Source organism: Eulemur rufifrons, chromosome 8 (genome assembly GCF_041146395.1).
Source record: "Eulemur rufifrons isolate Redbay chromosome 8, OSU_ERuf_1, whole genome shotgun sequence".
NCBI lineage: Eukaryota > Metazoa > Chordata > Mammalia > Primates > Lemuridae > Eulemur > Eulemur rufifrons.
In genome coordinates this window covers 17,997,068-18,024,985 of record NC_090990.1, presented here as the reverse complement: position 1 = coordinate 18,024,985, position 27,918 = coordinate 17,997,068, and the positions used below count along the sequence as shown (strand labels likewise).

The 27,918-nt window shown below is 48.1% G+C and overlaps 3 protein-coding genes across 4 annotated transcripts; all 3 read left to right on the top strand.

Moving 5' to 3' along the window:
- Positions 1-358: 358 nt before the first annotated feature.
- On the top strand, positions 359-2,653 carry NR0B2 (nuclear receptor subfamily 0 group B member 2). Its single transcript, XM_069479632.1, has 2 exons — positions 359-926; positions 2,032-2,653. The coding sequence occupies exons 1-2, from the start codon at positions 398-400 to the stop codon at positions 2,271-2,273; spliced, it is 771 nt and encodes a 256-aa protein (XP_069335733.1). The 5' UTR covers positions 359-397; the 3' UTR covers positions 2,274-2,653.
- A 9,016-nt stretch (positions 2,654-11,669) lies between these two features.
- On the top strand, positions 11,670-18,618 carry GPATCH3 (G-patch domain containing 3). The gene is made up of 7 exons (XM_069477513.1): positions 11,670-12,123; positions 13,776-14,200; positions 15,747-15,921; positions 16,268-16,327; positions 16,913-17,034; positions 17,169-17,296; positions 18,052-18,618. Exons 1-7 carry the CDS (start codon positions 11,673-11,675, stop codon positions 18,266-18,268), a joined length of 1,578 nt encoding a protein of 525 aa, XP_069333614.1. The 5' UTR covers positions 11,670-11,672; the 3' UTR covers positions 18,269-18,618.
- A 309-nt stretch (positions 18,619-18,927) lies between these two features.
- GPN2 (GPN-loop GTPase 2) lies at positions 18,928-27,401 on the top strand. Of its 2 annotated transcripts, none has more exons than XM_069477512.1 (5): positions 18,928-19,494; positions 20,135-20,291; positions 21,643-21,803; positions 22,859-22,989; positions 24,713-27,401. In XM_069477512.1, exons 1-5 carry the CDS (start codon positions 19,153-19,155, stop codon positions 24,783-24,785), a joined length of 864 nt encoding a protein of 287 aa, XP_069333613.1. In that variant the 5' UTR covers positions 18,928-19,152; the 3' UTR covers positions 24,786-27,401. The 2 variants fall into 2 exon arrangements, with proteins under 2 accessions (XP_069333613.1, XP_069333612.1); XM_069477511.1 differs by having other exon boundaries at positions 18,928-19,563.
- Positions 27,402-27,918: the final 517 nt, after the last annotated feature.

Below are 27,918 nucleotides of genomic sequence, written 5' to 3'. Positions count from 1 at the left end.
GCACCAATAGGGACACCTGCCATAGTCACCTGCTGATTGTGCACCTGAGGCCTTTGTGCCCTGGTACAGCCTGGGTTAATGACCCTGTTTATCCACTTGAGTCATCCGATAAGGGGGAGCTGGGGGAGCGGGCAGGTGGCCCTGTGCCCTGCACTGGGCCGCTTCATTGACTGAAGTGATATCAGCGCCACGTGGGACTCCCAATGTCCCCTCCCCCACCACTTCCCCACTAGTCCTGCCAGGGTCAGTGTGTGTGTGTGTTTTTTCAATGAACATGACTTCTGGAGTCAAGGTTGTCGGGCCATTCCCCCCTCCCACCACTGGGGACATAAATAGCACCCAGAGCGCAGAACAGAGGGCCAGAGAGCTGGGAGGAAGTAGGAGCAGAGCCCCAGCCATGAGCTCCAGCCAACCAGGGCCCTGCCCATGCCGGGGTGCTGCAGCGCGCCCAGCCATTTTGTATGCACTTCTGAGTCCCAGCCTCAGGCCTGTCCCCCCGCCCCGTAGCCACTGCCTGTGCAGGCAGCACCGGCCTGTCCGGCTGTGTGCACCGCATCGCACCTGCCGGGAGGCCTTGGATGTTCTGGCCAAGACGGTGGCCTTCCTCAGGAACCTGCCATCCTTCTGTCAGCTGCCTCTCCAGGATCAGCGGCGGCTGCTGCAGGGTGGCTGGGGCCCCCTTTTCCTGCTTGGGTTGGCCCAAGACACTGTGACCTTCGAGGTGGCTGAGGCCCCAGTGCCCAGCATACTCAAGAAGATCCTGCTGGAGGAGCCCAGCAGCAGTGGAGGCAGCGGCCAGCCAGACAGACCCCAGCCCTCACTGGCTGCGGTGCAGTGGCTTCAGTGCTGCCTGGAGTCCTTCTGGAGCCTGGAGCTGGGCCCCAAGGAATATGCCTACCTGAAAGGGACCATCCTCTTCAACCCTGGTAAGCTCCCAGACACTCCTGGATGGGGGCTAAGGCTGGTGGGGGGACAGGGCCTAGGCAGGGAAGGTACCTTCTAAGGGTTTAACACCTGTTATCTCACTGGGTCCTCGTTTTCATCAAATAGCCATCTCACAGAAGAGGTGCAGAGAAGCTAAATGACTAGGTTAAGGCCACACAGCCAGGCAGAAGCAGAGCAGGGCTGGCGACTCAGGTCACTCCAGAGACTGGCCCTTGCCACTCTACCTGAGAAATTTGCCCTGACCCTTGGGGAAGACGGGAGTGGTGGGAGCGGGGATGGGCAGACACAGCTGTGTCTCAGTCACATCTTAAAGGGCAGAATGCAGGGTGAAATTCTGAAGGTAAAACTCTTCCATGGGTTCAGAAAGATCACATAGGAGTGGGGAATGAAAGGAGCTGGGAGAGGACAGGGAGGGAGTCCTTGTGAAATTCAGCCAGGAAAACAACGGGTGGAGATAGTGTTCTTTGGAACCTGGAGAGCATCTGTGATGAGAATTCCCCACCAAAAATCCCTCATGGCAGGAATAAATGACAGCAATTAATTCTAATAATAGTAGCAAATATTCATATTACACTTACCATATGTTAGGCCCTATTCTAATGGTTTTAGAATCATTCATTCTAGGACAACTGTCTAGGAATCATCATTCAGGCCTTTTTCTAAGGCCCCCAGATTAGGACCACAGCTAAATTGGCCACATATTAGGTCATTTAGACCTCATAAAAAGCACAGTAGATAGGTACTGTTATTATCCCCATTTTACAGATAAAGAAACTGAGGCACAGAGATTAAGTAAGTTGCCCAAGGACACTGAGCTAATAAGTGACAATGCTGAGATTCAAACTCAGGCAGCCCAGTTCTTAACCATTACTCCACACTGCCTCTCCATAAATGGATGGGATGAATAAAATGATAAATAAATAAACGAACTATCTTCTCCAAAGGAGAGGTAGTAGTGGGGCCTCGAAGGCTGAGCAAAGGAGGCAGAAGAGTGTCTGCTGGTGGTCTCAGATCTTGGGCCAGTCTCGTCTTTCAGTGGCTGGGAGTGGGGTGCTCACCAGCCCTCTTCTCCCTCTCTGCCCACAGACGTGCCAGGCCTCCACGCCTCCTCCCACATTGGGCACCTGCAGCAGGAGGCTCACTGGGCACTGTGTGAAGTCCTGGAGCCTTGGTGCCCAGCAGGCCAAGGCCGCTTGGCCCGTGTCCTCCTCACAGCCTCCACCCTCAAGTCCATTCCACCCAGCCTGCTTGGGGACCTCTTCTTTCGTCCTATCATTGGAGAAGTTGACATCGCTGGCCTTCTTGAGGACATGCTTTTGCTGAGGTGATCTGCTCCGGCTCAGGCGGAGATCAGGTGTAGGACCAGCAGAGGCCGGCAGTGCTGATTCAACCTGGATGTCCCCAGGGGTGACCAATGCTCCTGGAGGGGGAAAGGCTGTACAGACAGCACTTGGCTCCTCTGGAGCAGCCCCTCACTCAGCCACACCCTGTCCAGGACTGCCTTGGTTTGGACACAATGCCTAGCAGGCCCTTGGTGGTCCCCAGAGCCTCTGAGCCAAGACTCCTGTCCCCTCCTGAGATGGGAATGAAAGCTTGGGCTGTTCATTGGACCAGAAATCCTACTAACTTTATACAGAACTGAATTAAATTATTGATTTTTATAATAAAAGGTGTGACACCCTTAGAGGCTGATACTATCTTTTGTGCATGTGGAAGGGACTGCCTCATCTCCAGGGCCCACCCTGCCCCTATCAGAGGGAGCCCAAGGGAAATGAACCTTAGGGGTGCAGGAGCCAGGCCTCAAGGAACTGGGATATTAAGTTTTCAGGGTGGGATGGTGATTTCATTTCTGGGGATGGGATTTATTTTACATCTTGGTCTGAATCCAGGGGTAATATCAGTTCACAACCTCATTACCTTCTTGCCTTTATCTTCTGGGGGAGGGGGTTGCTCTCCCTATCACTAAACCCTTCACTAACCCCTCCGCTGGCCCCCACCGCCACAGGCTCCCTTTCACTTCAGTGCAAGTCCGATCACAGACAATCAGGAAGCAGCCCATTCCCAAACTGAAACAGATACAGTCACTGCAATTTCTGCAATTTGGAATCATTCATTTCTCCCATTTCAGCAGATGGCAGAATAAGGTGGTCTTCTCCCAGTGGAAGAAGACAAGGGCACCCCGGGCTGGCCTGGCAGCTGCTTGGAGGCCAAGGCAGGCCAAGGTTTAGTTGGCCCACATGCTATGGCTATATTAGTTGTTAAAGTCTGAAACATTTCCATGACAGCTGGTTCACAGCCACTTCCCTGAGGCCCCCTGAGTTTCCTTCCACTATTCCTCTGCCCCTGCCCTTCTCCTAGGCTCCTCCTCCCAGACATTCTCATTGTCTAGCAACTAGAGAGGCAATGCTTGGCATGGCCATGACCTCCAGGACTGCTCCATTCAGAGCATGGCTTGCATTTGTTCTGATTGGTCAATGCCTGTGTCTCCATGTTTTGTTAAATATTTTGACACAGTCACTCTGGGGCAGGGTGAGTGACCTGAAGGGTGGGCAGGAGGAAATGATAACAACACACATGCCTATAGGACTTCCACGCCTCCTCCTTTCTCCAGCAATACGTCCTACCCTGACCAGACCCCACCACCTTCACTGCCACAGTTTGGATTCTTCCATAGGGGTCACGTTAATTATTGCTCAATGAGAGATCATTCATTCTAGGACAACTGTCTAGGAGTCAGCATTCAGGCCTTTTTCTAAGGCCCCCAGGTTAGGACCACAGCTGAACTGGCCATTCACCCACATGGGCATCCAGCGCCGGCAACATGTGCAGCCCTGTCCCTTACCCAACCTCACACTCATAACTCAGATACTAGAAAGAGACAGAAACACACAGTTCAGACCTACAAGTGGGACACACACGCACTAAGATGTATAACTCAGATACACCTATGCAGACCCATAAAACAGACCCTTTGTCCACCCACATACAGTCCAGAAAAGCATGGCCCAGATACACTCACTCAGCAACATACAGCACATCCCAACTCATTCACACAACAAAGACATGCACCCCTGTACCTGAGATATGCAACGTGGAGATACCCTCATGCCAGGGTTTGTTCATCTTCCCTGTGTCCCAGTAAAGGGAAAAGTGGTCCCCAAAGTAGACAGACCTGCGTCTACACATCTTCAGGGTTTACCCAGAGGCTCCAAATCCAAGTCAAATTGCTCTGCCTTGAATTTGGGGCTTCAACTACCCAATCATCCCCTTTCCCCATGGTGACCCCAACATCCACCCTCCTCTCTTGTGTTGAGCCACACCCTGCTCAACTCCCCCCAGCCAGGACCTAATCAAATCCCCAGATAGAGGCATCCTTTAGCGCAGTGGTCCCCAACTCCCGGGCCATGGACTAATACCTCTCTCCGACCTGCCCTCCCCAGCCCTCTGGCATACGCTGCCCTGTCTAGCCTTGCAGACACGTGAGGCACCCTCAAGAGCAGAAGCCTTGTTTCTCACACAGCACCCACATCCAGAAGATTCAGGGATTTGGGTCATTGTATGTCTTTGATGCCCTTTCACTAACTGCCTCCATTAGTTAACTGCTGCACCTCTCTGCATCCCCAGGCTGAGTCCTCCCACCTCTCACCGCTCCCCTCCTCCAACCCCAAATAACCAATAGGAAGCATTCGTCTCCATGCCCCACCCCAGCCTTTCCCCCTCAACTTAATTTTTTCCATCATCCAAATAGCTTCTCTTGTTAACTCCTTTCTTGATCCTTTTCAAATTTCTTCCCTACTCTCCACATGGTTGAGGAGTTACACTTTCATCTGTTTTTCTTGAGTCACTCCCCATGCCCTACTTCCAAGCCTTGTGCAAGGAACATAAAGACAAATATAGCAAAACTAAAGAGATAATAATTGGCTGGGTTCGGTGGCTCATGCCTGTAATCTTAGCACTCTCGGAGGCCAAGGCAGGAGGATTGCTTGAGCTCAGGAGTTTGAGACCAGCCTGAGCAATAGTGAGACCCCATTTCTACTAAAAATAGAAAAATTAGCCAGGTATGGTGGTGTGCACCTGTAGTCCCAGCTACTCGGGAGGCTGAGGCAGGAGGATTGCTTGAACCCAGGAGTTTGAGGTTGCTGTGAGCTAGGCTGACACCACAGCACTCTAGCCCAGGTGACAGAGTGAGACTCTGTCTCTAAATAAATACATAAATAAATAAAGAGATAATTATGGTACAATGTAATAAGGGCAATAATCCTCTGTCTGTGAGACTGCAGGCTTTGCAAAAGTGGAGAACTCTGTCTCCATTATCAGCAACCTGGAGTGGGACCTGTGTCTCATTTCTACAGAGGCAAGAGGAGGAAACAGGCTCAGACAGAGTATGTAACTTGCTCAAGTTCTGAGCCAATCACTGTGCTGAGATTTGAGCTCAGACCTGTGTGATTCTGGATGGTTCTCACCATCAGCACAAGCTGGAGTGAGTCATGGCCAGAATCAGGCTATCTGGAGCCAGCTCAGCCACTGTATACTGACCATCTACCTCTCAGCCATTGATCCCTGTCCTCAGGCTCATCCAGGGATGACTCACTGGAAAGAAGGAGAGTGGCTGTGGCTCAGCCCAGGGTACCATTTTATTGCCATCATTATCTATATCTTCATTAGCCAAATCACTGACTGTTTGTTAAGCAGTCAGGCAGCTGACGCATGCTGTACCCTTCACTGACCTGCCCTGTCCTTGGGACATCTGAATATCCTAGAACCTGTGATGCCAGTAAAAAGCCAACACCCACTACCCATCCATTCATTCCATCACTCAACATCTGACTTCCACTTGTACCGAACCCTGTGCTGGATACTGGGGGAAGAGGGCACAGAGTAAACAAGATACATTCCCTGCCTTCACGAACCATCCGGACTATGGCAGAGGAAGACACATAAGTCACTGTAACACAGAGTGATCTGAACTGTGAGAGAGGAACATACAACAGGGAACAGGAGTGATTAAATCTGCCTGGAGGTGGGAAAAATGCTTCACCCAAGTGGTGACTGGTTTGAGCTAGAGAATGAATAGGGGTTTGCTAGGTAAGCCAAGGGATGGACATTCCAGACAGAGGAATGATAAGTGCGAAGGCACAGAGGTGCCAGACGACAAGGGGTGCTTAGATAACTGCAAGTAGTCTGGGGAATGTGAGGCCCAGGGCAGCAGAAGCTGGGCCTAGAGAGGTGACAGGAACCACATCACAGAACAAAATAGTGGAGTAAGGAAATCCCAATGAAACTGATGGAGGCGCCAAGGCTAAGGTTTCAGGGGAGGCAGAGTTAACAAAGGGGAACTCCTGTTCCTGGTAGGGCATGGCCAGAGGAAACCCCAAGCTGTGAGTGTTCACTCTGAGTAGCTACTAAAACAATAAGCAGCTAACAGTTATTGAGAGCTGTGCTCTAAACACATTACATGGGTTATGCTATTTAGTTCTCACAACTCTGTGCTGGAAGTACTATCATCACCTCCACCTCACAGATGAAGAAACTGTAGCAATGAAGGACATGACATCCCAAAATGTGCCAAATTGGCATAATGATTGAGTTAAAAATATTCGGGAAATTGTAGTTTCAGAAACAGCTAGTTGACCTCTCTTCCTGCATTCAGCAAGCCATGAAGATTCCTGTGGGAGAGGCACCCTCCCCATAGCAGGGCAGAAATTTAGCCCTTTACCAGAGACTGGGATTGGGGGCTGCAATGGACCTGAATAAATACACTTCTCAAAGTAACCCTTGCTTTCCCCTAGTTTTACACTCCTCCACTTCTGTCCTAGAGACTCCCAGCAGAGAAAAATGCTCCTTCCCCACCACAGAAGAGAAACACTGTAGGAGCCTGGAGCACTCAGCAAAACTGTTACAAAGTAGCCTAAGCAGGTACCAAGATAACTACTGGGCCCAGAGAAGTGTCTCAGCACTTACTGCCCTGAAATGGCTAGCTCAAACCGGCCCTGGCTGTTTTAATTTACTAATTTATTTCAAAATATTAAGGGGGTACAAATGTTTTTGTTATATGGATACCTTGCATAAGGCTTAATTTGGGGCTTTTAATGTGCCGATCACCAGAATAGTGTTCATTGTACCCCAGAGGTAAGTTTTTACCTCTCACCCCTTTGTACTCTCTGCCCTTCTTGGTTTCCAATGTGCTTTACATCTCTTTGTGCCCATGTGTGCCCCTCATTTGGCTCCCAATTGTTAGAGAGTACGCTGGCTGCTTTAAAACTGCTTTGGCTGTCCTATAATGTCCTTTAGCTAGTTGTAATACTAAAATCCCTGCCCAGTGAAAAACTGTAATATAATTAACATAACATGGGTTGTATGATGGTACTGCACATTGATTTGTTTCACTGTGAACAAGCAAAGATACAATGTAAAAGCTCTGCATCACTCGCTGCAAAGGGATTTAAGGCAACACCACAGGGTGGGCAAATGCAGATGTTACAGGCAAGAAGGCACCTGTGGAAGAAATTCCTGTGCTGCTCAGGAGCAAGTGCCCTTGTTAGTAACCTCTAATAAACTCATCTAACTCGTCAAACTTGTCTGAGTCATTCTTTGGTCTCTCCGCTCCCTCTCAGTTTAGGGGTGGTTTTTCTATACTGTTCCAGGATTTTCCTGAACCACTCCCCTAGAAATTTACTGCTGCTAGCCAGATCTCCTTTGTCCTGTCATTTATTCTCAAATTTGTTGTTCTTTACCTAAAAAGCATAAAAGCATCTTGCTTTGACCATTTCTTTGGACTGCACTCTCTTGTGAAGATCCCATGTGCATGTAAAATGAATAATATTTGTATGCTTTTCTCTTGTTAATCTGCCTTGTGTCAATTTAGTTTCTTGATCCAGTTGAAGAGCCCACGTAAGAGCTAAGGGAAGTTGGAGGTGATCTCTTACTCCCCTACAATTTTCAGAGGTTAAGTAAGGTGCTCAAGGTTACACAGCTAATAAGTGGCAGTCAGGATTTCAACTCAGATGATCTGTTTTCAGGGTCTATGCTCTTAAGCACTGTATTGTCTTGCATCTTTAAAAATCAGGATGGGCTGGGTGTGGTGGCTCACATCTGTAATCCTAGCACTCTGGGAGCCCACAGCAGGAGGATCGCCTGAGGGCAGGAGTTCAAGACCAACCTGATGAAGAGTGAGACACCATCTCTACTAAAAACAGAAAAAATTAGCTGGCCAACTAAAAATAGAAACAAAAAATTAGCCAGGTGTGGTGGCGAGTGCCTGTAGTCGCAGCTACTTAGGAGGCTGAGGCAGGAGGATCACCTGAGCCCAGGAGTTTGAGGTTGCTGTGAGCTAGGCTGACGCTACTGCATTCTAGCCTGGGCAACAGAGTGAGACTCTGTCTCAAAAAAAGAAAAAGAAAAAAAAAAAAGAAATAGAGCATTAGAGCATTAACAACATTCTCAGAATCTCTCCCCATCATCACCCCCTCCCTCCTCCCCAAAGCTCAGCACTACCCATATTTCTAACATCATAAATGAGATTACTGGTCTTAAACTTTATATGTATATAGGCATATTTGCATGTACTGTTTTGTGTTTATCTTCTTTCACTCAACATTATGTCTGTGAGATTCATCCAGGTGCTCTGTGTGGAACCTATTCACATTCATTGCTTAAAGTATCCCATTATACCATAATTCATTTATCCATTACGATGCTGATGAACATTTGGTTTGTTTCCCATTTTTGCCTATTGCAAATAAGTTGCTAGAATTATTCCTGCACCTGTTTTTCAATGCACAGATATTTGCAGATCTATAATACGACTATATACAACTGGAATTACCAAGGCATAGAATCAACTCAAAGGCTGGGCGAGGTGGCTCACACCTGTAATCCCAGCACTCTGGGAGGCTGAGGTGGGAGCCTCCTTGAGGCTAGGATTTCAAGATCAGCCTGAGCAAGAGCAAGACCCCATCTCTACAAAAAAAAAAAAAAAAATTAAAAAATAGAATCAACTCAAGTTTAATAGATCTTGCCAGTTTTTCAAAGTGGTTGTACCAATCCAGATTTCCATGAGCAGATTTTAAAATTCACATATGAATTGTCCCTATCTATAATTATCCAAACACTCATTAGAACTGTTTTTCTTTTCTCTCTCTCTCTCTCTTTTTTTTTTTTTTTTTTTGAGACCAAGTCTCTCTCTGTACCCCTGGGTAGGATGTAGTGGCATCATTATAGCTCACTGCAACCTCAAACTCCTGGGCTCAAGCGATCTTCCTGCCTCAGCCTCCCCAATAGCTGGGTCTACAGGCACGTGCCACCATGCCTGGCTAATTTTTCTATTTTTAGTAGAGATGGGAGTCTTGCTCTTGCTCAGCTTGGTCTGGAACTCCTGAGCTCAAGCTATCCTCCTGCCTTGGATCCTCCCAGAGCGCTAGGATTATAGGCATGAGCCACCCTCAAACGGGCTTGTTTTTTATTTTTTCATTCATCATATAGTTGTATATTTGTGATCACCACAAGGTCACCACTTGCTTTGTTGCCTTTGAGTTATTTTCCCTTTTAAGATGTTTTAAATTAAATATTGAGCAAAACAAAATAGTATTCATAAAAGATTTGTAAAGTTTAAGGAATAACAGTACAATGAACCCTCATTATTGTTTCATAGGTCATTATTACCATCACCTTGGAGGTCCCTTTCTAAATCTATCATTTCTCTCCCAGAGGTAATGACTACCCTGAATTTCAAGTTAATCATTTTTTTGCTTCTCTTTCTCATTTTAAAGCATGCTTATTTATATATCCCTAAAAATACTTTTCAATTCACATTTTTAGAACTTATAGAAATGGAATATTTCAGTGTTTTCTGACTTACATTACCTGAGATTATCAGTACAAAAATGCCAGTTTTTTTTTTTCTCTTACAAACACTGCAGCTATGAATATTCATATATACTGTGAAATAAGAAACAAATCTGGACTTGGTCAGGAGAGACTTTATTTGAAAGGATTATTGCAAGGGAAGAAAGGAACTATTGCCATAGGGGAGGGGGGGCATTGCGGTGGGGAGAACTCTGATCATGAGATGTGCGAGTGTCTCACGGGTTAGGCAAAATGGGGTTTTTCTTTCATAGGGAAGAGTAAACAAGGCTAGAAAGAACTGGGTGGGAGGCAGTCGGATGTCCAGGAGTGGCATGATGGAAAGGTAGATCAGAGAATGTTTAATCCCGAAGCTAGCCTATTCTCAGGAGGGACTGTTAAGGCGGAGTTCTGCGCTGGCTCAAGGTGAAGCCAGGCCAAAGTTCAGGAACCTGGAGGAAGGAGAGAAACTTAACCAAAGTTTGTTACAGCTGATCAGTGGGGACAAGAAGTCCATGAGCCAAAGAATTGGAATTTGGAATCTGAGTCTGGCCTCGTCATAGGTAAACAAAGGGACACCCACAAGTTTTTTTCTAAGTCATATGGGCAAGGGTGTTTCTTTGCAGTATGCTGTGTTCCAGAACACAAAAGGGTGGATTTGTTAACCTTCACTGTTTGGCAGGATCACAGGGCTCAGGTCAAGTTCAACATTGTCAATACATCTCCTGATAAACATGTGCAAGAATTACTATCTACCTAGAAGTGAAATTGCTGGGTCAAAAAATGTGTAGCTTTGCTTTTTACTAGATAATGCCAAATTGTTTTCCAAAGTAGTTTAACAATTTACGTTTCCACTAACAGTGACTGAGACCTCCAGTTGTGCCACATCATTGCTAACATTCAAGGGGTTTAAAAGTTTGCCAATGTGGTAGATGTGAAGTCAAGTCTCACTGCATTTCCTTCATTATTGAGACTGAGCATCTTTCACTGTTAATTGGACGTGGATGTTTCTTCTCTGTAAAGCATCTTTGGCCCATTTTTCTATTGTGTTCATCTTTTTCTTACTGATTTGTGGGCGTTCATCACTATGTTTTGGAAGGATAAATGGAAGAATGACTGAAAAGGTACTAAACTGAGGAAGACTGAAATTAGGATTGGGAGATCCACAACTGTAACCAGCTCTATAAACAAATTTCAGTGACCCCATATGACTTTTATAATCCTTTACCTCTCATGTTTTAGATTCTCAGGCCAGTAGGGCTCGATGACCTTTCTGAGTTGTTTCCCAGAAATAACAGAATTTCTGGAAGACACAAGAGTGGAAATTCTGAAGGTCCCTGAGTAAGCTCCCCGATGCCAAGACTCACCATCACTCACCATGTTCCCTCAATGCACAATAGCCCCTTAAAGGTTACACCACGACCTGCCCCAATGCACGTGGCCCCTCCTTAAAAAGCCCATGATCTCTGTTGGTCGGAGATGGATTTGAGGCTGCTTCTCCCACTTTCCGCACGTCTTTTTCATTAAAATTTTCTTTCGGCTTTGGCAATTCTGTTGCCTCAATAATTGGCTTTTTGTGTGGCAAGTAACTCGACCTAGGGGGAAACACTTTTGCGGATAACACAACCAAATTATCTTAATTCCTTCATTGGAAGGAAAAAAAATCCCTCCCACAGGCTTCTTATTTCATCCTCATGAGAGCTTTATGAAAGAGCTCTAGAACCTCATTTTCCAGGTAAGTTTTTCCATCATCGCCGGCTTCCCTCTGCTGAAATAAAACCCAAATCCCAACGGACCAGTCATGGGTTTTGCAATTTCGCAACCCCGGCGCTATTTCGCTGTGTTCTCGCGAGAGTTGGTTCTGCCATATCATGTGACAATCCAAAATGGCGGCCCCCAGCGAAGCGGAGGAGGAGGCGGTAGTTTACCTGGTAGTGAGCGGTATCCCCTCTCAGTTGCGCTCGGCCCAGCTACGGAGCTACTTTAGCCAGTTCCGGGAACAGCGAGGCGGTGGCTTCCTCTGTTTCCACTACCGGCATCGGCCTGAGCGGGCCCCTCCCCAAGCCCTTCCTGACTCTGCCCTGACTCCTATCGACCCTGCCGCTGAGGGCCAGCTTCTCGCCCAGACTTCGACCACTGATGCCCGGGCTCTCCCCACGCGAGACTCTGCTCCGATCCAGACTCGTACCTGCTGCTGCGTCATCTCAGTACGGGGGTTGGCTCAAGCCCAGAGGTTTCTTCACATGTACTCGGGCCGCCGGTGGCTGGATTCTCAAGGGACTTGGCTTCCGGGTCGCTGTCTCATCCGCAGACTCCGACTACCTACTGAGGCATCAGGTACCAATGAGAAAGTTAATACTGGGCTTACCGGTCCTGGAACAGAGGCATCTTTCGTGAGGGATGGTGAAGATAAGTCAGGCCTCTGTTTACGATTCTTCAGGAGTTCAGGTCATTTCTGGACAGAGCTTCAGGCTCAACTTGCACGTTAGTTTAAAGCAGGGAGAAAAAAAATCAGAGAGGCTACATAGATGATCTTCCATTTTATTAGGTCCCTTCTAAGATCCTTTTCTCTGCAGGAGGCGTTGATTTTGCACTGACACAGAAGGGAAAAAAGGAAATCAGGTTTTTAACCCTCATTGTTTTTCCCTCATGCACTCTCTTTTTGCTCCCCACCCAGTCTTCTGGGCAAGATGTAGATGAAGAGATAATCTGTTTTCTGTGGACAGCTCCCACTTTCATGGGAAATCACTTTCGTGGGAAAACAGGAAACAGTGCAGAGCCCTCCAATTCATTCATTCAACAAATGCTTGTACTGCTAGACCTAGTGTGATTCTAGGTGGATATGCAGAGAACAATTGGACACAATCTGTGCTCAGAATCCACAGAGGAAGACAGGTTTTAAAAAAAGGTAATTGTCGGCCGGGCGCTGTGGCTCACGCCTGTAATCCTAGCACTCTGGGAGGCCGAGGTGGGTGGATCGTTTGAGCTCAGGAGTTCGAGACCTGCCTGAGCAAGAGCGAGACCCCATCTCTACTAAAAATAGAAAGAATTATACAGACAGCTAAATATATATATAGAAAAAATTAGCCGGGCATGGTGGCACATGCCTGTAGTCCCAGCTACTCGGGAGGCTGAGACAGGAGGATCCCTTGAGCTCAGGAGTTTGAGGTTGCTGTGAGCTAGGCTGATGCTACGGCACTCACTCTAGCCTGGGCAAAAGAGTGAGACTCTGTCTCAAAAAAAAAAAAAAAAAAGGTAATTGTCACAGAGATGTCATTCTAATTGTTAACATTTACTGAGCACACTATGTGTACTTACTAGGCACTTTTCTAAGCCTTTGTTGACCCCTCACAACAATTCTATGAGATAGGAGCTATTGTTACTCCACTTTAGAGGTTAGGAAATTGAGGGATGCAGAAGTTATGTGACTTGCCCAAGGTTACAGAGATGTTAAATGGCAGATCTACAAGACAAACCTGGGCATTCTGCTCCAGAACTTCTGCTGTTTATCACCAAGTGCCATGAGATGACAGAGGGCAGAGAAACTGACTTAGCTGGATCAGGAAATACATCTTTTCATTTGGATCTTGTAAACTAAGTAGGAGTTTGAAGGAAAGAATGATGTTTAAGGTAAATGACATTGACATGGTCACAGACAGACTTGAAAGCCTGTGAAACTTTCAGGGTATGTTAAATTGTTTGGTGTGGATGGAGCACATGGTATGAGAGCATGCAGGAAGTGGCAGTTGGTGACAGTCGAGAATCAGAAGGTCAGCAGGAGCCTGAAAAGTGTATGTCCAGCTGAGGTGATGAGAATTGGCATGAAATTGTTAGGTGGTTCTGGTTGGGAAGGGTGAAAGGGACTCCAGAGAAGTTTGAAAGGAAGGAACAGCATTGGGCTATCAGATTTAAACCTTGGCCAATTTCTTGTTCCAGTGTTGCTGGACACTTCTGGGTTTCAGTGTACACTCTTCTCCTTTCTTCCCAAGGTTTGAGCTCCTTTCCCTTTAAGACCCGGAAGGAGCTGCAGAGGCAGAAGGCTGAGAATGAAGCCTTTACACTGGCTGACCTGAGGCAACTGCCAGAGTTGAACCCACCAGTGCTGATGCCCAATGGGAATGTTGGGACTCCCCTGCGGGTCTTTCTGGAGTTGATTCGGGCCTGCCGTCTACCCCCTCGGATCATCACCCAGCTGCAACTCCAGTTCCCCAAGACAGGTTCCTCCCGGCGCTATGGCAATGTGCCCTTCAAGTACGTGGACTCAGAGACTGTGGAGCAGGAGGAGCTCGTGTACACAGCAGAGGGTGAGGAAATTCCCCAGGGCACCTGCCTGGCGGATATACCAGCCAGTCCCTATGGAGAGCCTGAGGAGGAAGGGGGAAAGGAGGAGGAAGAAGAGTCTAACTCAGATGATGTAAGTACAGTGTGCCACCCTGTAAAGCAATCACCTCTGTTTTCTTTCTTTTTTTTTTTTTTAAATGAAGGGGTGGGGGGGATTGTGAGAAGGGGTGCTCAGTTTCCTTGTTTTTTTTTTTTTTGTTGTTGTTGTTGTTGAGACAGAGCGGTGGCGTCATTGTAGCTCACTGCAACCTCCAACTCCTGGGCTTTAAGTGATCCTTCTGCCTTGCTTTAAACAATCCTTCTGCTTCAGCCTCATGAGTAGCTGGGACTATGGGTGCATGCCACAATGCCCAGCTGTTTTTTTTTTTTCTTTTTTCTTCTTTTTGGTAGAGATGGGGGTCTCACTCTTCTTCAGGCTGGTCTCGAACTCCTAAGCTCAAGCAATCCTCCCGCCTGCCAGAGTGCTAGGATTACAAGTGTGAGCCATCGCGCCAGACCACTCACCTCAGTTTTCTGACCTAGAGTCGGTGGATTGAACACCAGGCACTGCTCTATCAGTGAAATAGACATTTCATTGGTTCCTTTCTCCAAAGTTGATTGTTCACCCAAAATCAAATGAGGTATAATTTGTTTTAAATGTGTACTCCAGGTAAAAAGTAATTCACCCATATTTCAAAACTTCCAGCCTAGAGTTGCTAACACATCCTTAGTGTGGTACCATCCTGATTTTTCTCCAGCACTTGCTCTGTGATTCCTGAGGCTTCCTGGAGATTAACCAAGACAAAGCCCCCCAGGGTTTCAAGTCAGGAGTCATCCTGTCATTCCACAAGTCCAGTCAAGCAGTTGTAAGCCAAGGGCTAGTGCAGGACTCCAATGCCATTTTAAGACCCATTTTCTGCCCTTAAAGAGCCTAAAATCTTCCCCAAAGAGAAAGAACCAGCATCTCGAGAAGCTGCATGGTGTGGTGACCTCGGTTTGCATGCTGGCTCTGCTACTCTGTCTTGGTGTACTATCTTGGACAAATAGTACTCCTCTGAACCCAGGTTTCCTTTCCTCATCTGTAGAATGGGTACTTATCTCACAGGGCTGTTAGGATGATTGGAGGAGCTAAGTTACGGGAAGGGCCTGACACATGGTAGATAGTAAGTGTTAGTTCTTGTCCTTTCTTTATGACAACATGTACAAAGGCCTAAACAGTGTGCACTGATTAGTACTGAGAGTTCAGAAACTGGTGGGAGAGCTGTGGGCCTAAGAGTGAGGGGCTTCATGTAAGCTGGAGGACTTGAGGGACAAGGACTTCACTAAGTGGAGGAGAAAAGGGACAAGGACTTCACTAAGTGGAGGCGGGCAGATATTTCTTTCAGGCAGGGGGAACAACATGGCCAAAAGCACAGAGATGAGAATGAGGCTTGTGGGGAAAGGAGCAAACTATGTTGAGAAACATCAGGGGATGGAGAGGTGTGTTGGTCAAGGGCCAATAAGTGCTGCTTCTCAGAGAAATTTGAAGGAATGGAGCTGAGGGCCTGTCTCACGTGCCGCCTGTGCCCTGAGCTTCCCTCCCTCTGGGCATGAGGTCATGAAGGTGGAGAGGCAAGTCAGATCTCCCCGCCTTCTCCCAGGACAATGACCGAGGTGAGGAGTGGGAGCGGCATGAAGCACTGCACGAGGATGTGACCAGGCAGGATCGGACCACTGAACGCCTTTTTGAGGAGGAGATCGAGCTCAAGTGGGAGAAGGGTGGCTCTGGCCTGGTGTTCTACACTGACGCCCAGTTCTGGCAGGAGGAAGAAGGAGGTAATGCTGGCACGGGGGCAAGGGAAGGGGTGATCCCTGCTACATTCTTTCAGGGCTCTCTGTTCCACAAGGTGGATTCCCTGGCAGTGAGCCCAAACAAAAGGCCAGGGGACAGGCTGACATTTGTTGTGTATGAGACCAGTCATCCTCTTTAGGAGTAGGGGATCAGTGAGGTGGAGAGAAAATTCTGCTCCCCTCCCTTGATTCTAAATAACCCTCCCAGAAGAGAGATTTAAAGATACAAACAAAAGCCCCAAGTTCTGAAACTTGTGTCTAACTCTAGGTTTAGCTTTCAGTATTACTGAGTCCTTAACCCACTGTGCTGGATGCTTTCATATCCCTGCAGACTTTGATGAACAGACAGCCGATGACTGGGATGTGGACATGAGTGTGTACTACGACACAGGTACTGGGCAAGGGGTGGCAGTAGTGGGAGTTGGAACTGGTGCCCTAGTCTTGCAGTGACACTTTGGCAGAGATGCTTAGCAGAGGCTGAGATGGGACCAGTTCCCTTGGGGTAGCCCACTGTGAAAGGGTTCCTCTCTTGAAATACCTATGGTTGAGTACATTGAGTGCCAGCTGTGGACAGAGCTTTGTCCTTTCCTGGTAGAGAAGGCTGACCACCTGGGAAATCCCTCAGGGAGCTCTAGGTCTGAGGGGCAGGCCCTGGTAGAGTGGTCAGGAGTTCAGGCTCTGGTGAGAGTTTAGATTTTGGAGTCAAAAATGGCCTGGGGGGTGGGGAGAGAAGACCTGGGTCCTAATCCTGTCTCTGTCATATGTTGGCTCTACGACTTTTCTACACCACAATCTCCTAATCCATAAGGTGGGGGAGAGCCACAGTTTCCACTTTTGATGAGCTTCCAGTCTAATGAGAGATAACAGAACACCATTCAAATGAATAAGTAAATCTTGTGAGGGGGGTTCTAGAAACCTGGTTTCCCCCACTTCTGCTGCAAGGGACCCTTCCACAAACTGGGCTTTGATTCCTCAGATGGTGGAGACAAAGACGCCCGAGACTCTGTCCAAATGCGTCTGGAACGGAGACTCCGAGATGGCCAGGAAGATGGCTCTGTGATCAGACGCCAGGTGGGCACCTTTGAGCGCCACACCAAGGTGAGTAAGCACTGTGCCCAGCCCACTGGCCCTCCCTTTTCCTCTCTACCTGCATTCTTTCTTCTCCTCCCATCCCATCTCCCCTGCTCCTAGCAGGAGCCCCACTTCCTGAGTCTTGCCCCTTCCCTCTACAGGGCATTGGGCGGAAGGTGATGGAGCGGCAGGGCTGGGCGGAGGGCCAGGGCCTGGGCAGCAGGTGCTCAGGGTTGCCTGAGGCCCTGGATGGTGATGGCCAGCACCCCAGATGCAAACATGGATTGGGGTGAGTGTGGCTGAGTGATTTCCCTGGGGCCCAAGCCTTTCATCTGTGCCCTGGTTTCCCTCTTCGCACTGGTCTTGGGATGGGTGCTGGGATGAACTTCAGAGTTAGAAGAAGAAAAAAGTAGATTTAAGCAGGTCACAGTGGCTCACGCCTATAATCCTAACACTCTGGCAGGCCAAGGTGGGAGGATTGCTTGAGCTCAGGAGTTCCGAGACCAGCCTGAGCAAGAGCGAGGCCCTATCTCTACAAAAAATAGAAAAATTAGCCAGGCATGGTGGCACACTCCTGTAGTCCCCGCTACCCTGGAGGCTGAGGCACGAGGATTACTTGAGGCCAGGAGTTTGAGGCTGCAGTGAGCTATGATGATGCCACTGCACTCTACCCAGGGTAACAGAGTGAGACTCAAAAAAGAAAAAGAAAAAAATGGATTTAGTACTTTTTTTTTTTTTTAGACCAAGCCCTAAGGCTTAACAGGATCATCGATCTCCTGAGAGTTATTCCGCCATCTGAGGAGTGTGGACTTGATGATTGCCATTAGGGCGTCTATAGTGACAGAATGAAAATTGTGTCAGAGGCCCCTGATTGCTGGCACTGCCTGTCAATGGATAGATAAGGGAGCTGGAGAGCAAAGATCCCGATTTAAAGCCTCTGTCTTTGGACAAACCAGATATGTAGTAGCTACTTCTCTGTCCTTTCCCAACCCCTGTCCTGGGGTTTGAGAGAGCAGCCCTCATTGAGAGCCCTTTTTTATCCAGGTACCATGGAGAGAAGCTGCAGCCATTTGGCCAACTGAAGAGGCCCCGTGGAACTGGCTTGGGGCTCATCTCCACCATCTATGATGAACCTCTACCCCAGGACCAGAGGGAGTCACTGCTCCGCCGCCAACCTCCCACCAGCATGAAGTTTCGGACAGACATGGCCTTTGTGAGGGGTTCCAGTTGTGTCTCGCACAGCCCCTCAGAGCCTGAGTGACTGGATTGGGCGCTTCCTTGGTCAGAATCACTCAGAGCTGCAGGAAAACCCTCTTCCCGGGCCTTATCTACCACTGAAGCAGAAAGGAGCCAGGGAGCAGCAAACTTCGTGGCTTGTTCAGGGTGTTTTGCTCTGAGCTTGCCCATAAGTTCTCTACCTCAAGGGCATTTTTGCAGAATCCTTGGATACTGTAAAGGGCTTACTGACCTCTCGTTATTGGTCTCCTAACCCTAGCCTGTGTTGCCCACCACAGTACCTTGAAAAGCTGGATTGGGCACAGTCTTCCTTGGGGAGTCTGAAGGGGGTTACCATGGGGCCAGAAAGGGGGCGCATTTGTGGTGCTCACAGGAAGAGGCGGTCCTGGGGCAGGCCCCTCACCGCCGCTATCCTCATTGGCTGAAGCCGAGCGGCGCAGAGTCCGCGGAGGTGGCTCGGGTCTGCCACGTAGCGGAAGAATAAAGTTTACTGCTGGCTCTCCCTTTCTCTCCTAATTCGATCCTGAAGGAAGGTCGGGGAAAATCCTAAGAGGGAATTTCCCCGCGAGGTCCCCATGTCCGATCCGTCCCTCGACGGGAGAAACGCGGCTGCGTCGCCACGCCCCCCGGCGCTGAGGTGCGCCGCTACCGTGAGGGCGGGACATCCTCTTCGGAGCCCGCCGCTTCCGGCGCCGTCCGGACTTCGAGAGCTGGTGTCTCAGTGCGGACCCGTTAGCTCCCCTTGCGTAGTGGGTTCAGGCTCTTCCACCTTAGGCGATCCCGGCCATAGCTGCTCCCCCAACGAAGTGCACGTCGCGGATTCCCCGCCCTCGGTCTTATCCCCGGCGCGGCTGCTCGGCCCGTTTTCCGGCTGAGCTGACTTGCCGCGCTCCGATCTGCGTTCCGCCCATGGCTGGCGCCGCCCCGACCACGGCTTTTGGGCAGGCAGTGATCGGCCCGCCGGGCTCGGGGAAGACCACATACTGCCTGGGCATGAGTGAGTTCTTGCGCGCGCTAGGCCGGCGCGTAGCCGTAGTGAACCTGGACCCGGCCAACGAGGGACTGCCGTACGAGTGCGCCGTGGACGTGGGCGAGTTGGTGGGGCTGGGCGACGTGATGGACGCGCTGCGGCTGGGGCCCAATGGCGGCCTGCTCTACTGCATGGAGTACCTGGAAGCCAACCTGGACTGGCTGCGTGCCAAGCTCGATCCCCTCCGCGGCCACTACTTCCTCTTCGACTGCCCAGGCCAGGTGGAGCTCTGCACGCATCATGGCGCCTTACGCAGCATCTTCTCCCAAATGGCAAAGTGGGACCTTAGGGTGCGTCCTGGGTTGGGCAGTCCCAATTTGCAGATGGAGGAACTGAGACAGGGAGGACAGATGCCACGCCCCCATGTTATACAGCGAGGTACCGGCTGAGTTGCTTTGGAGTAAAACAGATGTGAGTTCGAATTCTGGCTCTGCCACTGACTCGCTGTGTGGTGTGGGTAAGCCAGTTAATTTCTCTGAACTTCAGTTTTCTCATCTGTAAAAAATGGATATGTTAGTAGCCAACTCGAGAGGTTTGGAAGAATGGAAAGGGTTATGTAGGCAGTGGCATGGCAGTGGCGCTTGTAAGTTGGGCAAAAGTAAATGAAAGTGGAGTCATGCAGTGGAATTTGGCCCTTTTGCCTACCGGGTGGCTCAGTGCAATGCATCTTGTAAGAAATACGTCATATTTCCTGGGAGAAGGAAATGAGTGTGGCCATTAGAACAGAACAGAAGCAGGCGGAGATTAATGGGGAAGGCTTACACTCTGTCCTCAGTCCCCCATTCTGACAAGGGAGACAAAGGCCCTGATGTTTCCTGCTTCCCCAGGCCACTCTCAACCTGTTTCTTCCTCCCCTCCCAGCTGACTGCTGTCCACCTCGTGGATTCTCACTACTGCACAGACCCAGCCAAGTTCATTTCAGTACTGTGCACCTCTCTGGCCACCATGCTGCACGTGGAGCTGCCACATGTCAACCTCCTCTCCAAGATGGACCTCATTGAGCACTATGGGAAGCTGGGTAAGAGCTCCTATTCAGGCAGGCAAGAAGTAGGACAGCAGCTGGGGCCAGAGTACAGCAGAGATCTCAGGTGAAGGAAATTGCCTCTGGGACCATGCATGGTCTGGTGATAGCCGTAAGCAGGTTCTGACTCCTACCCATTTATTTTGTGCCATTCTGTGCCAGATACTGATGTAGATTTTAGAGACAAGGGAGCTTCTGTGGGTGATATGTGTTATGAAGGAATTAAAACAAGGTGATGTGACAGTGAATGACTGGAAGTGAGGGAAGTGAGCAGTGCCTCACTGCTCTGAGGCAGTGGCATCTGAGCTGACACCTGAATAGTGAGAAAGAGCCAGCCAAGGGAGGACTGTTCTAGGCAGAGGGACCAGCAGGGATAAAGGCCTTGTCTTAGTCCATGCTGCTATAACAAAAATACCAGATGGTTTAAACAACAAACATTTATTTCTCACTGTTCTGGAGGCTGGGAAGACCAAGATTAAGGCACCAGCAGATCTACTGTCTGATGAGAGCCTGCTTCTGGCTTCTAGACAGATGCCTTGTGTCCATACAGAAAAAGACCATTGTTTAAGCCCATGTGGCAGAAAGACAGGGAGCGGGAGGCCAGGCACAAGGTAGGGAATATAGAGGGAGAAGCAGGCTGGGAGTTGCCTAGGACCCCAGTGGCCAGCATTTTTTTCCTGCCAAATTAGTGCTCTCTTGAGCTCGGGGCATAGTTTGCTAAATAGCATCTCTAATCACAAAGGAACCTAGAGAAGACAGCTAAAATGACCAGCACATGAGCAGGGAGAGAGGTTGAAGTTTCCTGGGGGAAATGGGCCAGTACAGGGAGGCCCACCTTCCTCTTGGTAGTGGGAAATAGTTTACAGAATAATCTAGTCTGGTCTCCTCATTTTACATTAAGAAGAAACTGGCCCAGAAAAGGAAAGTGATTTACTCAAGAGGCCACCCTGCTAGAATGTAGCATTCATTCAATTTAACCAGCATTTATAGGGTCTTAAAATGTGTGTGCCAGGTCCTGGGGTAATTATCTGTGTTCTTGGTATATGTTCAGTTATGTTCAGTATCATCATTTCCTACCATTGATCGAGCACTTCTCTGTACCAGGCACTGGGGTTTATAGCATTTAATCCTCACAGCAGTTCCGTGAGGTAGATACTGGCCCATATAGCTAGTAAATGGCAGAGCCAGCAGGTGAAAGCAACTATTTTCCTTCTTAGTTACTTCATTTTGCTCTGTTAACAAATATTTGAGTGAATGAAGATAAAGAAAAAAGAAAGAAAATATGGTCCCAGTCCTTAGATCTTTAGCCTGATGCTAGCTGCTCCTGAACCCTGGTTTCTCTCCTTAGCCTTCAACTTGGACTACTACACAGAGGTCCTGGACCTCTCCTACCTACTTGATCACCTGGCATCTGACCCTTTCTTCCGCCACTACCGCCAGCTCAATGAGAAACTGGTGCAGCTCATTGAAGACTATAGCCTAGTCTCCTTCATCCCTCTGAACATCCAGGTACTGGGGACTAAGAGGCCTCTTTCCTCTGGCCATAGGCTCTGACAGTGCCCTGGACTCAACAAGCTAAGGGCACAGGAAGTTCTGAAAACTTACAGTGGTCTTTTTTCTGTATGTCACTATCATTGGGTTCCCTTGGTTTCAGGCCCAGGGGCTATGGTAGGAAGGATTCCAGTAAAGAGGGTGGACCAAACTTTTGCCCTGTGTATTCTGTATCGTCAGGCCCTCTCTACACATGTTCATTCCCTCCTCAGTGAAAATGAATGAGTTCAGAAAGTCATCAGCAAGGGACTTGACCAGGACCAGAAACAAGTCTCTTAGGCCCATTCAACTGGGCAACTGCCTGTTGACTTTGCAATATGGTACCTAACCCCTGTACCACTCACCTCACACCCTACAAAAATAACCTGGGAGACACATGGGTGCATATTAGATTTTTTTCTTGAGGTAATTTATATCTCCCTTTCTAATGCCACACTTTTCCTCTCTGATAGGAGGTGGACTCTATAATATTAATCATAATAACTACTACTTATTTATGGCTTTATTTGCTGGGCACTGTGCTAAAGACTGTACATGCATTATTTTCATCTGTCCTTACCATATGATATATGGACTATTCTTATCACTGTATGTGGATGAGGAAACAGTTATAGGTTAAATAACATGCATATTTATTGGTTGCCTACTTAAGAGTAGTACTGTGCCAGGCACTGGGGATACCTTGACAAATGAGTCCCTGACCTTAAGGGGTGCTTGGTTGAATAGGGGAGGCAGATTATAGTAGGCATTTATAAGATGGTAGAAATACCATCTGCAATAGGGATAAACCCAGAGGACTGTGGGTGTACATAGAGGAGTTTATCTGGTCTAATCTGGGTGGGTTGGTGGTCAGGAAAGATGGGAATTAGCCAGGCTTCTGGGGACATGTAGAATTCCAGGCCAAGGAAGCTACATTTACAGGGACAAGATGGAGGAGGGTGTATTTAGAGACTGCAGGCAGTTCTACACACCTCTATTTCACTCACAGAGCTATTTCTCTCCTCCCTGCTCAGGACAAGGAGAGCATTCAACGAGTCCTGCAGGCTGTGGATAAAGCCAATGGCTACTGTTTCGGGGTCCAAGAGGAGCGAAGTCTGGAGGCCATGATGTCTGCCGCAGTGGGAGCGGACTTCCATTTCTCCTCGTATCCTTGCTCTCTAGCCTAACCTGCTTCCTGGTCATAACCAAGAGAGTGAGACGTGGGGCTCAGGAATGGCCACAGGCGGTGCAGTCACCACCCTTGTGGATGACTGATTTCATATTGACCTAGCTGGGCTCCCTGGTGACTGTCTTTCATTTGCAAAGGCTAGTCCCTTAGGAGGTTTCAGGGTTGGTTGTACTGACAAGGGAGGATATCGATCAGCAGGAACAACAAATACAGAGGGCATTGGTCACTGGGAGCAATGCAAGTTGTTCAGTCTGATCGGTGTGTTGCATGTAAAGGGGCGTGGAGGAGGTAGGCAGGGCCCTGCTAAGGAGTGTGGACTCCAGCTCATAGGTGGGAACCAGTGTTCAGTGAGTACCATTGACAGGGTATGGCATGAGCAGATGTGCATCTGAGAGAAGCCCCTGCAAGTGCGGAAAATGCATTTAAGGCATATGATTGGGGGCAAGAGAGTTTTTTAGTCTTGCTGAGCGAGAAAGGATGAAACATTTGTTTTGTGAGAATAGAAAGAAGAGTGTGGATTGGAAAAATTTTAAGGAGATCAACTACAAGAGTCAGTGACTGAATGGTTATGGGATGGATGGACCAGAACTTAGCCTCCAAGGTAGAACACAGGGCTTCGTGTGCCCTGCTCGGGGATGTGGGCTTCAGGCCAGAGACAAACAAGATGATTCCACTGATCCTGAGTGATCCTTCAGGCTACCTTGCACAGAAACAAGGCCATTATCTCCTGAGGAAAAGTAAACAGGAGGGGCATGCGGGTTAAGAAAGAGGCAGTTTGAGCAGGGGTGAGATGGATTTTGATTGATGGATACATGAGGGATGGTAAAGAAAGCTCTGTAACCCAAACATCATTTGGTGGGCTAAGTACTTAACTTGCAGGGTCATTTAATCCTCATTCCAACCCCTTTTACAAGTGAGGCAAACAGGGCTCTGAAAGTGACAGGCCCAAGGTCCCTCCATCTCAATTTCTGACATTGGAGTCATCTAGTAGCACAGCAGTGGTATCCTAACATGGCCAACCTAGCTCTGGCTAGCCCCCATCTCCTAGTCAGACCTCATATCCAGACATCAGGCCAGCCAGCCTCACAGGACTCCATCAGCAGTGTCACTGTCTTTTCCTTTGTGAATCTGACTTGTGTCCTTCCAGCTCCATTTTCCTGCTGTCCTGGAGAGTGAGAAGAGGTACTCTATGACCCAAGAAGAAATTTTTCATTTTCTTTGAGCTTCCCTCCCTTGGCAGGAAAAGAGAAGTCACAACGTTAATTGAGCACCTACTGTGTGCCAGGTGCCCTGCTAGGCATTTGATACTGTCTCATTTGATCCTCACAACAATTCTCAATATTTTATGGACAAGAAAAAGGAAGTGGCAGATTCAGGATTTGAACCCCCTTGGTCTGACTCCAGAACATGTGCTATAACAAAGCTGGAAGGTTAGCACTCTTCTGGTTCTTACATCTTCAGCAATGTGGGGAAGAGGCAAATATATAAGAACATTTGGGTCTGGGTGCTTTTGGAGACTTCTCATACCCAATTGGTCCCTGTTGCCTATGGCCTGAAGCTATAATTAGGAGGTAGAGAGAGGAATGGAAGGAATTTGCCAAACACGGTTGGAAGGTAGGCATCAGTAGAGGTCAGATCCTGCCCAGACTAATTGCCCATCCTTTGCCTATGCTATCAGCCTTGACGCACCCTCCCTCAGCACGCTGGGCATCCAGGAGAAGTACTTGGCTCCCTCAGACCAGTCAGTGGAGCAGGAAGCCATGCAGCTATAGCAGCAAGCTGGGCCCTGGAGAGCAGGATGCATAACCCAGCAGTGGGGAAAGTGGAGGCTCCTGGTGAGCAGCGGACAGCTCAGCAAGCTGCAGACCCAAGAGCAAGTCCAGCCAAAGTTGGGAGGCTGGCAAGGGGACACCCAGCTCTGCAAAGGACTTCTGGCCAAAGAGCCAGACATGGCACCAAGCAGAGCACCTGCCACAGCCTCCATGGTGCCCATGAACTCTGGGCTCTGTCACCAGGAAGTTGAGCACTGATCCCACTCAGGCTGTGATGGAATGAGACTTTATTTTCTCCTTTTTATGGCTTCCAAACTTTTCTTCAATCCTCCAGGCCCATGGAATTGGGGCAGAACAAGAGAATGTCACCTTCCCTTGCAAGAGTCCTGTTTCTTCATACAGGTCACTGCTTCTCCAAAGCACAGGATCCATCATACTAGAGGATTGACACTCAGTCTCCAATTGTGCGTTTTGTTAATCTTGAGTTTTCGTTTTTGGTTTTTATTTTTTTAGAGACGGTCTTGCTATGTTGCCCAGGCTGGATTTGAATTCCTGGGCTCAAATGAACCTCCCGCCTCACCCTCCCGAGTAGCCAGGGCAGCAGGCATGCTGCTGCACTGAGCAATCTTCAGTTTTAACAGTGAACCTCAAGCTCAAGCTTTCATAGGCAACACTTCTAGCTAGACCTTATTAATGTTTTAGTTTCTTTGTATTTATTTTATGATTTTGTTCTATTTTTGATAAGTATTAACTAGTTTTCCATTTGCAGTAGTGATTAAAAGTTTACTTCAAAAATGAAATTTATACAAAGTGAGTTGTTTAGGGAAGTACATTAAGTATGTAATATGACAGTTGTTATGAGGTTGTGGCAAAAATTAAGAGGGCTTAAAGTTGGGAAATACTGGTGTTTGGCTTACTTTGTTCTTGCAGCTGGTCGCATGCAGTTCATATTTTCAACCAGTAGGTGGCGTCCCAGACTTACTTTTTACAGTTGTAACGTGGCAGCAGAAGGACAGGGACTGATGGCCTGGGGAAGACTCTTGTGCCACAAGTCCTATTTGCAGATATTCCGGCATTTAACACATGTGAAGGGCTTAGCCTTTTGCAAAGTTCTTCCACACACATCCTCATTAAAGATAGACAAAATGGGGACTGTTACTAAGCCATCACTCATTTTATAGTGAGGAGCCAGAAAGATGAGGAGTTGAGCTTTGGTCAGCCTGACTCTCATAGCCCACTTTGCTGAGTGAATTGTGAGTGTCCCTCCTTTGGTATACTTATCAGTGAAGAATCACGGCCCTTATCCCACAGGATTTGTAGCCAATCAGGAGAAAGAATTTAGGCAGCTGAAAAATGTTATTACTGAATCATAAATCAAGGGAAAGATAGGTCACAGATGGTTTAGGCAGTTGGTGAATTCAGTTTAGGAAAATCTTTTCTGAAACAGCATCGAAATACGGGCGTCTAAGCTTTGCTTTCCGGTTTTGACAGCCAGAGCTGAAGGCAGAAGAGTAAGGGGCCATGAGGAAGCTACTGTGGCTGGAACAGTATGAAAGCAGCCGACCGCAGCTCCCACGCCTGACTGCATAGGGGATAATAACTGGGTGCTGCTTCCCAGCTTCTTTAATCTGAGGAGTTCAAAGCACCTCACCCCTATTAACACCCTGCCCAGTAGGTGGGGAGTATCAACAGAGCGAGCCAGGGAAACTGAGGCCAGGAGGCACAGCCCAGGGCTGGCTGTGAGTCACATGTGGGTCCTGGAGCCCAGGAATTCTGACGCCCAGGCTGCCGGACAATTTCTTGAGGGCATAAGGGTAGATGCTATGTTTTTGAAAACAGTACCTATAGCTGTGGTCATGGGTTTTGATGCTTACCCATCACAAAAGTCCCAGTTCTCACTGAAACAAACCAGGTGTGGGGGCTGGAAGGCGTCATTTAGAGCTTTATGGCCTCGTATCCAAGCACTCAGCATTTACTCTCTATAGTCATGGAGTGTAGAGGGATGGGAGTAAGCCAGAACTTTATTTTCCTGCCTTGATGTGACAGCATGGGTATTTTCTTCCCCAATAAATGTCGCGTCTGTCTACCTCCCACTGGTAGCAAAATAATTTTGTTCTGCATACACTGTGGTGATGGGGAGGGGATAGCACAATACAGAAAGGGAGAGATGTCTGGGTTCCACGTGTGGCCCATTCGGTGTGAAATGTGTAGGGTAGGAGAGACCATCCTCCAGTATGGTTGGCACATAGCAGTCATCTTTAAGATTAGTTTTTTCTTTCCTAACAAAAATAGAAAAGTAGGCTGGGCATGGTGGCTCACACCTATAATCCCAGCATTTTGGGAGGCCAAGGCAGGAGGATTGCTTGAGCTCAGGAGTTTGACCAGCTTGAGCAACATAGGTAGACCCTGTCTCTACAAAAAATACAAAAATTAGCTGGGGGTGGTAGCGAATGCCGTGGTCCCAGCTAGTTGGTAGGCTGAGGCGGAAGGATCACTTGAGCCCAGGAGTCTGAGGTTGCAGTGAGGTACAACACCACCACTGCACTCCAGCCTGGGAGACAGAGCAAGACCCTGTTTAAAGAAAAAAACAGTAAAAAATTTTGAAAAGAGAAAGGAAGTCACCCACAATCCCATAACAGAAATAATTATTAATATTTATTATCAAATTTTCTATTCAAATGTATAAATATATTTTGTGTATCTTTCTGTCTTATTTTTCTATACATACATGGGGTGGAGATTACGTTTATGTAAGTGGGATATTTTATAATTGTTTTATATCCTGCTTTGTTCAGTTAACACTATCCCATGTAATTAAAAAAATATAAAAACCTTTGTAACGTCTACATAGTAATTAATATTCCATGGTATGGCTATAACATTGTTTACCTATCCATCCTCCCATGGTTAGCCTACAAGTCATTACCAATTTTTTGCTGTTGTAAATAGTGCTGTGATTAACATTTTTGTACCCAAATCTTTGAGTCTCTGGTTTTCAACTTACGATAAAGTCCTAGAAATGAAATAGCTGACTTTTCCCAGGTTTTGGATTCATATCGCTGAAATGTTTTCCCAAAAAGTGCCACTTTACATCTCACAGATAGTGTCTGAAATTGTTCTTCTCACCTCCAGA

Bases quoted from the DNA above. Each gene is read 5' to 3' on its own strand.
- GPATCH3 (XM_069477513.1), top strand. From the start codon at position 11,673: ATGGCGGCCCCCAGCGAAGCGGAGGAGGAGGCGGTAGTTTACCTGGTA. The intron at 14,201-15,746 runs GTAAGTACAGTG...GCCTTCTCCCAG, and splicing joins AAGAGTCTAACTCAGATGAT to GACAATGACCGAGGTGAGGA. The intron at 17,035-17,168 runs GTGAGTAAGCAC...TTCCCTCTACAG, and splicing joins CCTTTGAGCGCCACACCAAG to GGCATTGGGCGGAAGGTGAT.
- GPN2 (XM_069477511.1), top strand. From the start codon at position 19,153: ATGGCTGGCGCCGCCCCGACCACGGCTTTTGGGCAGGCAGTGATCGGC. The intron at 21,804-22,858 runs GTACTGGGGACT...CTCCCTGCTCAG, and splicing joins TCATCCCTCTGAACATCCAG to GACAAGGAGAGCATTCAACG. The intron at 22,990-24,712 runs GTATCCTTGCTC...ACCCTCCCTCAG, and splicing joins GCGGACTTCCATTTCTCCTC to CACGCTGGGCATCCAGGAGA.
- NR0B2 (XM_069479632.1), top strand. From the start codon at position 398: ATGAGCTCCAGCCAACCAGGGCCCTGCCCATGCCGGGGTGCTGCAGCG. The intron at 927-2,031 runs GTAAGCTCCCAG...CTCTGCCCACAG, and splicing joins GACCATCCTCTTCAACCCTG to ACGTGCCAGGCCTCCACGCC.